The sequence below is a fragment of the Ptychodera flava genome, chromosome 22, assembly GCF_041260155.1.
Source record: "Ptychodera flava strain L36383 chromosome 22, AS_Pfla_20210202, whole genome shotgun sequence".
Lineage (NCBI taxonomy): Eukaryota > Metazoa > Hemichordata > Enteropneusta > Ptychoderidae > Ptychodera > Ptychodera flava.
This window is the reverse complement of record NC_091949.1, coordinates 24,103,209-24,116,562: the sequence shown is the minus strand read 5'-3', so window position 1 is coordinate 24,116,562 and position 13,354 is coordinate 24,103,209. Positions and strand designations below refer to the sequence as shown.

The following is a 13,354-nucleotide window of genomic DNA, read 5'->3' as shown; positions in this document are numbered from 1 at the left end:
AAAACATTTTTAGAAAATCTTGTACTGCATCAATAGAAAGTGAACAGTGTAGAGAATTATAAATATGATTTTGAGAATATCCCTTGAGAAAATAAAGCAATCTAGAAACAAATAAAGCCAAAGTTTACAGCAGAATGAAGAACATCCATGGTATACCCTTTTTTAGTATTTTCGAGAAAATAAGTAATATCCAAGAGTTCAGGTTAGATACACAACCATAAGGCCCTTCGTTCTCATTTTCATTGACTTTAAGAGACTTTTCTGAATTTCGTCATGGAATGGCATTTCCCACGTTAATTCCAAAGGGGTGGATTGCCTGCTTCTCTCAGGAACATGCTGTTCGACTGTTTCTTTCAGTGTCTAACATCTATAATGAATAAATTAAAGCTTTCTGGTCATGGGATGATATTCTGCGCTTTCAGTTTAACAATTTAACTTTACTAAAAGCCAAAAATAACAAAAACAGCATTGGATGAATCAAAGTATTTCAAGACTAGTTTCATCATTCTGATGGGCCAATACAATTACATATTACCCAGGATCCTCTTTCTGATCTATCTGTGTGTGTACGTCTCTCACTCTGATTATATATATATATATATATATATAGATAGAATATAGAGAGAGAGAGAGAGAGAGAGAGAGAGAGAGAGAGAGAGAGAGAGAGAGAGAGAGATGGATGGATTGATGGATAGATAGATATAGAGATATATGTCTATATCTGTCTATATTTTTTTCATCCCTCCTTCCAAGACATCTGATTCATTCCACACTGTCACGTGATGTTACCGATTTTTTCCAGGCAGGGAAGCATGTAACAGTCACACATAACTTTGAGAAGTGTTTATTTATTCATGCAGTGAAACAGAGAAAACACATACAATTGCAAACTTATCTATCTCACTGTAGCAAATATAATTGATGATGAAAGTGATACAATTTCACAAATGCGACGAATATCCGAGTCTTGAAATCCATGATCACTTCTTTGGAAGTTTCCATGTTTTTTATTTCTGTTACGGAGCTGACACAACTTACCCATGCTGTTTAAGACTTTAAAGAGATAATTAGATATTATTCGAATGAAACACTTTTAACCTATGTTCACCCCGATTTCCTGTACTCAGGTCCACAATCACTATTCAGAACAATGGATTTGGGTGAATCCATGGTGGTGAAAGGGTAAGGCACATCGGTAAGCCTGCTTGACAGCTTTATCTTGCATTGTTTTAGCTACACTTCGTTTTTTAAACTTTCGCTTTTATGCAAGATTATTTCAGTGTTCTAAATATGACCACCGACTTCATAAACATTGCGAAAACAGATCAATTAATATATACGTCAACCTTCTACATATATGAAGAGGTTCAGAAGATTTAATTGATTTTGGGGCCAACTCGCACTCAACTCAAATTCTGTACAGTGAGTTTGAAAAAAGAACAAATATAAATATAGCAAATTATTCAAAGACTGAAAATAAAAATAAATTGTAAATGCAGCCATTACCTCTTCCAGCATTTGTTACTAAGTTTTTGTAAAATAACATTGACTTCTTACAAATCTGACATATTGTCCACTAATTGACCGAAAAAAATTAATCTTAGTTTAAAAAGAAGAATCAATGAGTTTCAAAAATATTCAATCTAGATACTGAATAAATTCATTCAATTAGGCTGAAGAAATAATCTGTTTTGCATAGGATCAAAAGCTTCGTAATTTTGCAGCCCAAGTTGTTGAAGAAAACTGACAGACTAGCAAATGGCATAAACTATCGATATATTCTTATCCCCTGTAGACAAAAAACAGAGTAGATCAAGGCAAATCAATTTCCTCAATTAATAATGAGTTATAATCTCCAAATTTTCATACTGAAACAATACTTATTAATTTACGTGTCAAAAAATGAATACTTATGTGTTGCTCTTCGAAATAATAGACGAACACATTTTTTCAGTTGCTTAAACAGGTTGGTGACTTATAATGAGGCCGTGTACAGGCCGATAGGTGGCGCTGACTGACATCATTCAGCGGCCTGTTCTGTCGCCTCTGCTGGTGGCTCTTCAGCCGGTGCCTCCGCTGCTTGTTCCGTGGCCTGTTCCTGGCCTTGGTCCTGAGTTTCGGGTTTCGCTGCTTGATCAGTTGACTCGGCTGGGGCCTCCTCACCTCCTTCTGGGCCAACCAGAGCCAACAAGCTTCTCTTGTAGGCTCCAGAAGTATCATCCTTTAGCGAGGAAAGATAATCATTGAAACACATTAATTACCGTTTAATATGTTAGCATATTGATATTACACACTTAATAGACTGAAAAAATACACACGATGTCTTTGTTTATGTGTACATACTTGATAATGTATGTATGTATGTATGTATGTATGAATGACATACTGTATGTATGTATGTATGTATGTATGTATGTATGTATGTATGTATGTATGTATGTATGTATGTATGTATGTATGTATGTATGTATGTATGTATGTATGTATGTATGTATGTATGTTTGTATGTATGTATGTATGTATGTATGTATGTATGTATGTATGTATGTATGTATGTATGTATGTATGTATGTATGTATGTATGTATGTATGTACGTATGTATGTATGTATGTAAAATGTATGTATGTGCGAGTGTATGTGCAGTATTGCATGCTGACAAATGAAATCTAGTCTGGACTTCCAATCTATAAGTTACAATTACATAAGATATTGCACACATGCAGGGTTTTTTGACATGTTGATCACTAAGCTTTTCGGGATTATTTTCAGGAATGGGTAGAGAAAATTTATTTTATAAACAAAGCAATAACAGAAATGTATAAACACAGCTTATGAAACTTTAAGACTAACCTCGATCCAGCTCGTCAATGTTTCACCGTATTCCTTCAGGTAAGCGGGTTTTATTTCCTTCATTTTTGTCCTGTATGTTCTGGTAACAACAAACATTAATATGGCGTCCCTGGTTCCAAGACCCTGTGATCGGTAAAGATAAAAAAATCGATATTTTTTACCAGCCTTATTGGTGCGATGTCCTTGTTTCCCAAAATGTGATTTTAGAGCTCATGGAATTCTAGATCGCGACCAGAAATTTCATTTATTCCGAATATCCATGGAAAGGTTAGAATATGAGCTACTATAGGGATACAAGTCCTGGGCGGATTTCAAATGGGTGTTTGATTCGCATGCCTTGCTAAGTACAGTAGGCGAACAAAAGGTGTATAGATAATATAACGACTTCTAAAATCTTGAAGTCATCCATAAGGCATCGTTTTGTAATCTTATAAAAACAATCTCTGGATTCGAGCACAGCGCCACCGTATTGTGTCACGATTTGCTAATACCTGTGCAAATGTACCCTTTCAGCCCAGTACGAATATTCATTAATTAAAACAGACTCAATAAATATTGCTTCTGTGGATGTTAACTTTACCTTCATCGAATCGTACAGTGTCTTGGCATAGTACTTGACGTCATCAATCACCAATGAACCTCGATAGAAACAGAATGATATATATGTGTTATTCTGTATGTGCTGAATTTCAAAAATCCGTACAACGCAACTTTTTGATTGAAACAGGACATTTACCAATCCCTCGTAATTTTAGCTTGCGCCTTGGTTTCATGTAACACATACATACATACATACATACATACATACATACATACATACATACATACATACATACATACATACATACATACATACATACATACATACAAAAAGGCCAAGTAAACTCTTGACTAACTCACCGATTGTCAGGAATGCCTTGGCTAAATTCCCAGAAAGCTTGGACTCAATGTCAGCCAGTATGGTACTGTTTGTTAGTGTGGCGTACTCGTTGAAGGTGGCTCTCAGCTGATCGTAGCTGCGGTTTACAAATATGGTGATGGGAACAGATTTGTCGCCCCCAAAGGTTGCATAGAAAACATTCTTCAACTCCTGTCATGGAAACATAAGACATCAATTTGCTTTGGTGGAAATAGTAGCAAAACCACATTTTTTCCAATCTAACCATAGCTTTGTGGGGTAATTGTCTTGGTCCCTTATCTTTCTGAAGACAGACAAACCGACCGATATACAGGCTGATATTTAGCTGCACATATCATATTGTATCTCTCTCTATTTTTCTGTCTGTCTGTTCTATCGTCTGTCTCTGCATTTGTCTATCTGTCTGTCTGTTGTCTGTTTGCGTTTGTGTGTGTCTGTCTGTCTGTCTCTGTCTCTGTCTGTCTCTGTCTGTCTGTCTCTGTCTTTCTCTCTGTCTCTCTTTGTGTCTCTCTGTCTCTGTGTCTGTCTGTCTGTCTGTCTGTCTGTCTGTCTGTCTGTCTGTCTGTCTCTCTCTCTCTCTCTCTCTCTCTCTCTCTCTCTCTCTCTCTCTCTCTCTCTCTCTCTCTCTCTCTCTCTCTCTCTCTCTCTCGTATTTCTAACCTGTGCATCGGTTTTAGCTTGGCCTTCATCCACTTCGGTACTCTCAGATCTGTTAGCCTGTAACAACGAAACCAACATGGTCCCCACATCTCCCGAAGTTCTGCTTCTCACGTGCTCCTCCAACTTCTTTCCAAATTCTGCAATTTAAATTTACTTAATAGGCATATTTTGTACTTGCTCTCATCCACACACTATCTTGATGAACAATATACTTCCATACTTTCAAATATAACAACATACAGAGCAAGATTTTCGAAGCCATATTAAAAAATTATCGTAGCGCAATCACTTCCACATAAACACTTTCCGCATATGTAAATGTCAACTCCTGGCTGCGTTGCAAGAAATATTTGAAAATCACAGATGTCTCTGTAAGACTAGTCTACTAATCGCCCCTTACATCTAGCAGCAGAACATACTCAATTATTTTTGGATATTTCTCATTCAGCTCGGAATGACATCTCTTTAAAATCGGGATAGAAGAAATAATTCCACCTTGAACATCGTTACACGAGAACTAATTGCGCAAAAGTGTCTATATTCGCTGGGCAAGAGGTTGCTACTGGGAGCAAGGCGCGGAACGTCGAGACGATATAAATATGATGTTCTGTGTCGATTTTCAAAACCATAGCAAAATATAGCTCAATTTTCGGACCTTTTTTCAGTGAAAATTGTGTACCCTCTCTGCATACTTTTGAAGAAAGCCCAGAGTGAATAGGCGCGTCGATATGGTGATCGATGAAAGTAAAAACATGTCTGTCATAATACATCGTATGATTTAAATGTTGCAGCTATGATGATGAGGTGCATCTAGATATCGTGCACGAAATACATTGTTTGTAAACAAGAAACTCGCACAGGCGCAGTTCCGACGACTGTATCCCTTTAAGCTGGTGCTCACATTTCTGTTATTGAATATCAGTAACTGAAGATAATACAGAACTTTATGAAAACACAGAAGTCAGAAAACGTCTTACGGCTGACCTTCATGATAAGCTTCTTTCAGTGCTTTGATTTCTTCATTATTCAAGACACAGATGACGCCGATGAGGGCCTCATAATCAACACGGAATCCCTGGTAAAATAATTGTTTGCATAAGTTCATAAACGAATGGCAGAGTAATATCTATGAAATGGACTGGCACATGCTCCTTCACTTAAACAATGATTTGCCGAGACACTTTGTTTTGCGAATCTTGAGAACATCATAATAGAGTGTAGAATATTTCTCTGCATTAACAATTTATCTGCGCTTTTTTATTCCTGTTGCAGAGTGAAGCCAAGTTTTTGGCTTTCCAGTAAATTATATAAATTATTTTGTTCTCCAGCGAAAGAGCATTTTTGTCCTGAAGTCCTCGAGCGAAATGAAGTAGGTCTGACCAAGATTATTGCGCCAGCAGAGTCATCTTTTCAAGGTGGAATGCGCCTCGGAGATATAGATATTCGATATCGCAAACTTTTACAAAATTCTTTTGGCCTACCGCTTGTAGGGGCTTATTTAGAAGCTTATGGAATAAATAAAATTTCCAACGGCATAGTTTTGTGAAAATCGGGAATCTTATCCCCCCATGGAGATTATGGAGATAACACGGGAATGGCGTCCATTTTGAATTTCAAATATCGATAAATATAGGGCAGTTTGTTTCGCTAGTATCAAAATTTGCACATTGACCCCTGAATTTCATTCTTTATTTCGAAAGAGAATGGTTCAAAGTTCGCTTGAGGAAAGTTTGAGCACTATTTTGTCTGTCATGTTCGAGGCACGAACCACCTTAAGGCCAAATTAACGTCTATAGCTCGCTCTCAGTTCGTGCTTCCTCAATTCCTATTAGATATAATTTTGCCCTTGATATAATGTGTTCGAGTTGAATACTTGTAGATTAAAATGTTTTCAGGAGTTATAATAAATAAGACATGCACTCAAAAATAAAACCTGACAATAGAACAATTACATTTCGTGTGACACTTTTACTTTATTGTTACGTTTTGCCGCAACGGGAACTTGTACAGCTAACGTTTGCTATGAAACTTCACAGATACCAAGCTGTACCATCGATGACAGAACGCAAGAGGACTTTGAAAGTCAGAAACGTCTACTTACCTCGAGAGCGTCCTTCACGTACCCAGCGTTCACTTGTGCGGGAGATTTCAACAACCCACAGATGACCTTGCGAAAGTTTCCGGCCGTGGCTCTCTCCAGACTGTCGAGAAGGTCCTGCGAAAAGACTCACGCGTTACGGCTGAATTGCAGAACCATAACTGTTTTCTGCTCGTTAAACATAGTTCACACACAGGCTTATATTCCTTATTTCCTATACAAAGTCACCTCAGTCGATTTTCTTTTCAGATTTTTCGATTTGAAGAAATGATCAAGTGATCTTTCGCTTTTGAAATAGACGTATTTTCAAATGGTACACTTACTAATTATCTAATAGTGTTCTGCGTGGGTATTTTGCAAATTCGAGTTAAACTGTCTTTTCCATCGAAATTTGAATCAATTTTAAAGTGATTTGCTTTGTTGTTTAATTTCACAAGGAATATATATCTGTGATGCCGACAACATGTCGCGATACATTCGTCAAAGTATACGAAGTTTACATCATATCATGTGAGTCATTGACTTCAATTTGGCGGACTAATTTGATAATAACACCTACTTCTCATACTATCAAGTCACCGATTGTGTCGATGTCTCATATATCGTCACATTGTGCCTTCTTGTTAATATACAGTCTGTTCAGCCTTGCGCATGCGCACCAGTACGACGTGTGGATATCATCAATCATTACACGTGGAACCCTTTTTTTATGAAAAGTGCGAATGTACTCTTGTGAGTTTTTTGGCAAGAAGAATTGCAGTCAGTCGTGTGTGAAAAAGATAAATGTTTCTGTAATTGTATTATGGAATGCATTTTGTATATTTTCCATAGGCTAGACCCTACCTCGACTTATTGTAGTGCAAATTGCCAGCAATAACAATATGGACTATAAATAATGTATGACAGATTGTAGCGCATCATACTTTTGTCTTCTTTGAAGCACCGATTGGGTGAAACCCCAGAAACCACGTCAAACACCTATTGTCGCACATACCTCTTGATATAATTCTTTGTATTTTGCGGATAATTCCTTTCTCTGCTCGTCACTTTTATTCGTCAAAATCTCTATTATAGCTTTATCATCGGTTCCTGTTGCAAAATGGAGAGTTAGCTTGTGAGAATAAAACGAAAACAAATAAATCAACAAACAGAAAGATATCCAGTAATTCTGTAAGCACACCACACATTCAAGCAGAATACTTGGCCGGATTTTCCTCTTGGTAGAAACCTGTCTGTCCTTTGGAGAGTATTTCTTGTTGAAGACAGAAAAAACACATCCCCCAGGAATAATGTTACTTGACAACATCCGCCCAGACATTTATGTGACATCGGCGACCGAAAATTCCTAACTGGGTTTAATATTAAGAATGTTAGTCGCAAGGGGTTCCAATGTTATGTACTGATCTCACTCGTCCATCGTCTGTGACACGGTCCGGTCCTGGCGACTTTGAGTTTGCACCAAATGTCACCAATAAGAAAAAACGTTACGACGAACTTCGGCTCCTGACCCGTGCATGAGACATGCAGATCGCTCCACCTAGGACGCTTCTTAAAACTTTCAAATCCGGTGGAAGTCGCAAGAAACATTCGGACTCTCAAACTTTTACAATTCTTTTCTGATCTACCACTTGTGGGGGTTCATTTTAAAGCTCTTGGTGTAAGAAAACTTTTCGCCACCTTAGTTTTTCGCAAATCGAAAACTTTATTTTAATCCATAGAGTTAACACAGGGATGGCGGCCATTTGTAATTTCAAATATCGGTAAATCTTGAGTAATGTTATTCTGTAGTACCAAAATTTGCATGATGACCCCCTCAATTTTATTTATGATTTTGAATGAGAATGCTTGAAATATTGCTTGAGGAAAGTTTGAGCAAAAGTTTTAAGTCATTTCACTTTCGAGGCGCATACAATCTTAATTGTTCCCCTTTGTCGCGTGTTCCGTGCATTGCTTAAAACTGAATCATTCCAGGCAACCGAGTCACAATGTTACGTCATACATCTGTTCATATAATTAGCAAATGTGTTTTGCAATAAACCCGTAAATTAATTCGAGACACTGAAGAGTTACTGGTATGAAACCGATTACCATCAAATATTTGCAGATCCCTCGATGAATATATTAAACTACTCTGATCGAAAATAAATCAATAATGTAATGCAACTTGAAACAGCTGCAACTTTAGCTAGGGATGTTGATACAGGCGGCGTGTACACGCCCATCATTTGCAAAGCATCATCTGAAACTCCTGTTTTCCTTTAAAATGCCTACTTTTTCTCTTTCGATGATTGAATAATGTCTAGATATTTGTTTATGGGGAATACTCATACTTACTTAGCCCTCTCATGGCCCTGTCCATGGCGCCATTCAACCTCTCGCACTCTTTATCCATCGCTGTGCTGCGGCTGTTTCACAAACCTGAAAATTACTGACATTTTAAGACACTTGAGTTTGTAACGTAACATTTGAATGCTGTCTGAGAAGCTGGAAATGTTGATGAGTCGCGTAATTTTTTTTAAACAATAACATTTACTGCACAGTTGATAACTGGAAGTGCCAGCACAGTGAGAAATCCTTCCTTGAGGCTTAAGTGATTAAAACGATCGGACGAATTAAGAGTGTTTTTTTGGCAAGCCAGTTATGTTGTTTCGAATGTTAAACGCACTAAAGTGTAGTCAAAACAATACATTGATCTTTATTGCTTTCAGACTGTTTCTGTCAGTATGTTTCCATGCAATAATGAGTCAATTTCTTGCTTATTTATGAATCTATGCTAATTGGCTAAACGTCATTGATTCAAACTGTTTTATTTACGCATACATGCGTGCACTGTAAATTCAAATTCAAGCTTAATTCAAACCGACATATTTGTCGCTAATCGGATTGCTTCGTATCATCAAAAATCAACTTATTTTTGGCTAGTCCGCAACGCATTTTTTAACTGGGCTAGCACGCTGAAATACCAAAATAAGCGGACGCTTTGATATGCAGGCAATTCACTATACTCTAATACGGATTACTGAAATGTCGTTATTAGGATCCAAAACGCTTGAATTCCCATTAAAGTCAGAAAATGGGTTTACTGACAAGCTATCTCAGGTAGCAGGCAGCTGGTATTTTAACCATATAAATCTATATTGGTATATTTTTAAAGCCACTTCCGTATTAAAAATAGCATACAGGCAAGCAGAAAATTCATGTATCCTCGCTTGACTGTAAAACCAATTTTGTGTGAACACACGAGTTTAAAAGTACGTCATTTGTTACACATTGTGGCATATTTCCAAAGAATGGCTTCAAAGAACGTCGTTTGGAAGGAGGCCAAAAGTGTATGTGTGTGTGTATGGGGGGGGGGAGGGATTGTAGGGAGGAGAAATGTGGGAATTGATGGGGCATGTTGGTCCATCCTTCTTCCAGAGCCCATTCAGCATAACTGCATGAATGCATGATCATGATTGTTTGTCAATGAGTTGGTAGTGGCTTTGAGAAGGTATTTGATGACACTAGAACTTGTACGTACGCCAGCCCGAAATGCCAAGAGTGCGGCCAATAGGATATGTACACGGCACATACTTGGGCGATATAACAAACGCTTATTGTAATGACGATATCTCAACCTGACACCTGGCGAAAATATACCCGGAAGGGGTATGGACAAATATATATTTGCTTCCCACTTATTGAACATCACATGCACCTAGGGGACGGATTTTCAATTTTCCAATACCTTCAGGGTCTGTTATCTGTTTGATTTCATTTTGAAACCCGTAAAGTAAACGAAGCATCCACTGTCTTTCTAAGAAAATTGAAAATTCAATTCCCCCTATACAGTTGATATTGGGTCTGGCGGCCATTCTGAATTTCAAATATACGGTATATTCATGTAATTTGTGTAATCTATTCTGATTCGTATTCGCCATTGTCAAAGAGAGAGTTTAAAGTATCCAACGAGGAAAGTATGAGCAAATTTTAATTTCAGCTCTTTGAGTGTAGCCTGTCTGTTGCTTTTCTATACAGGAATACTACGAATACTAAAAAACTTAGTTGGAAACTTGCCAAGAATAGTTATTTCGATGAATAGGACATTCAGGTTTTTTACCTTGATCTTTAGCCGAGATATTAATTATTCAGTTTTCGCCTACTATTCAGATGCCGCAAATAAAATAATGTATCTAGTTGTTTTCGATAATGTAACCAATTATGTATGCATGAAATCAACAAACCAGGGTTGGGCAATAAAGTCATCGAGACCATCTGTCGCCGTTGATGTCATTTGCATATTTCCCTAGAATAGTTGCGGGTGACTACAATAAAATTTAAAATATGCGCATATTTTCTCTCCAAAAGTAAACGGGTCCATTCTATTGGCAAAAACTCAAATATTTGAAAATAAAAAGATAATTTGTTCAAAACAAGAAATAAATATTAACTTTTTTAGCTGGACGACCGTAATTTTCTTTTAGTATAAAATTCAGATATTAAAAATCTTAACATCGAAATACGAATCGATCGACGTCGACAAATAATAATCAGTCGCTTTCATCGAAGTGACGCTAATAAATAAGTTCAATGGGTCGAATGTAGTTATGTTTTCACATAGCAAAACTAGGACCACATTAGAACTGCAAAAAATGATATATTTATGCTTTTGATATATATTGCAACACCTATACACACAAGTGTATTAAATGATAGTATGATTAAACTCGTACTTGAATTCAAACGAGACGGGAAACCTAGCACTTGGCCGACATAACTGTTGAGCGTTTCCTGTCTGGCTCTTCTTCAAATCGTTTTGCATGCAAGACCGATACCGACTATAAGACTAAGTGCTCGCTCTCATCAGTAACACTTGGTAAAATCACACAGTTCTCATAGTATACAGCTGTTCTACGTGTCCATCTGTCTAAGAACCGATCATTGCTGGCTGAGTGACGTATTGCGATAAAAATAGATGACAGACTGCGGTTGAACAAAACATGGTCATATCACCGTGAAAAACTAATTGGCTCCACGAAACGATGTAACGGTTTATCAGAAGAAAAACAAACAAAAACGATCATAAATAGAAACTTATAATTAAATTACAATTAATCAAAGGGTATTAGAACTTCTACTACTGCCTCTCCGAGTTTCTGTTAATCCAAATGGAACGGTCATAATTTTGTTTGTTTTTCACCGAATGGTATGTCTCCAAATCTGCGGCTAAGGCGATATATATAACGATAACTGGAATGCTTTAATACCACTCTAAGTGAATTTAAGAAATATGAAAGATTGAAAACAATACGGCATCTTAACGACGAGTAACAAATAAGTACAAAGAATTAACAAATCATAAAACATTACAAAAATATCAAAACAACTTCGGTTTTGCCGCCAAAAATAACCCCACCATACGTTGATAATTTGGTTGTAATCAATCACATACTGTCATCACCACGTCCGCAATTTTTAGACGTTGGCAGTAAAACTGACAATTATGGATTTTGTCGCCGCCTGATTCACTGTGTCCAATTTAAAAATATCTGGTTTTGTGTATTTTATATCTCGGTTTGAAATGTTATCCTGACACGAGATTGAAAGTTCCATATTCGTTTGTTTTTTCCTATTTTCAGCCAGTATGCTGGTATCTACAAGGCCAGACAAAAATCATTGCGTGCACACGGTACAGCAACACTCGTGTTTTATTCAGTGGATGGACTCGACTTAAATAGGGCGGAAAAGTGTATCTGTAAATTAAAAAAATAATATTTTCTCGCAAAAGCCTTCTAACATGCACAAAAATGACGAAGTTGCGATCCACATTGGGGTATATTACTTTATCAGTGGCAATACTACCGATGCACTTAGGATCCAGAAAATATGCAGCAAAAGGGCCGAAAAAGTAATTTCATCCATATTTTGACTATCCCTTGTTTTTTTTTTTTTGAATGACCATACGGTCAGATTAAACTCTTTCAAGATTTACTTAGTTTTGTCTAATTTCAATTTGGTCAGGCCATAAAACAAAACCATATCGCAAACAAACACAAAGATCATTAAATACTCACCTTAAGTCAACAGAACGTCAACAATTGATGTGTCGATTTTTTATAGCTCATCCTTTTTATATCGGACTTACAGAGATCATAACCTGATCGCTGATTGGCTGATATTTATGTTGTCCTGAGTGGTAGAGCCTTGGTGTGCCCGTTTGAAATTAAAATATGCATATCAATGTTATTTGAACATAAAACTGTATAATTCTTATGTCTACGTGTGTATGTAATGCGGATTTTCCATTTAAGTAGAATAACAGTGCTAGACAGGTAAAACTAGCTTTATGACACCAGTTGCCAGGGTAACAACTGCGGTCAACGATAGGTCTGATTTTTGCCAATAATAAACATAGGAAACAAAGGTAAGCAGTCTTTGCCAACCATTGCAATAAACACTTTTAGGGGCTATCAAGGTAAACCGACAAGGACACGTTCTTGTTATAGTAGCTTAGGGCTTAAACTTGTATGTTGCCAACATTTGAAATATTACGTATCTTATACCTTGGCATAAAATGGCACTTTTTGCTATGAAATGATGCATTACTGTAAACAGTTCATGTGACGTCATCTAGTCTAAAAATTACCCAACAAAACGTAAGGTACTAGCGGCTCACTGCCTTCTGTAACACCGAAATAAACATGTTACCTTGTAGCATGCATAATCAAGGGTCATCTACCTTTCATCATGTTATTACCTGCTTCTAGGTTTAGCGTCTGTGAATGTGAAACAAACCGTAAACATGATTACATAATGTCTGTAATGCTTGCTGTCAAAATTTAAAGAT

At 37.0% G+C, this 13,354-nt stretch overlaps 1 protein-coding gene across 1 annotated transcript; it reads right to left on the bottom strand.

Annotated features, from left to right (window-relative positions):
* Positions 1-828: 828 nt before the first annotated feature.
* LOC139123005 (annexin A13-like) lies at positions 829-12,659 on the bottom strand. Its single transcript, XM_070688945.1, has 10 exons — positions 12,582-12,659; positions 8,863-8,956; positions 7,523-7,617; positions 6,532-6,645; positions 5,415-5,505; positions 4,431-4,567; positions 3,752-3,941; positions 3,432-3,490; positions 2,852-2,974; positions 829-2,221 (listed from the first exon to the last, which is right to left on the bottom strand). Exons 2-10 carry the CDS (start codon positions 8,918-8,920, stop codon positions 2,021-2,023), a joined length of 1,068 nt encoding a protein of 355 aa, XP_070545046.1. The 5' UTR covers positions 8,921-8,956; positions 12,582-12,659; the 3' UTR covers positions 829-2,020.
* Positions 12,660-13,354: the final 695 nt, after the last annotated feature.

Excerpts from the sequence above, each read along its gene's own strand:
- LOC139123005 (XM_070688945.1), bottom strand. The coding sequence starts at position 8,920 with ATGGATAAAGAGTGCGAGAGGTTGAATGGCGCCATGGACAGGGCCATG. Across the intron at positions 3,942-4,430 it reads AAGCTAAAACCGATGCACAG|GAGTTGAAGAATGTTTTCTA; the intron begins GTTAGAAATACG and ends TTTCCATGACAG. Across the intron at positions 2,222-2,851 it reads CATTGACGAGCTGGATCGAG|GATGATACTTCTGGAGCCTA; the intron begins GTTAGTCTTAAA and ends TCCTCGCTAAAG.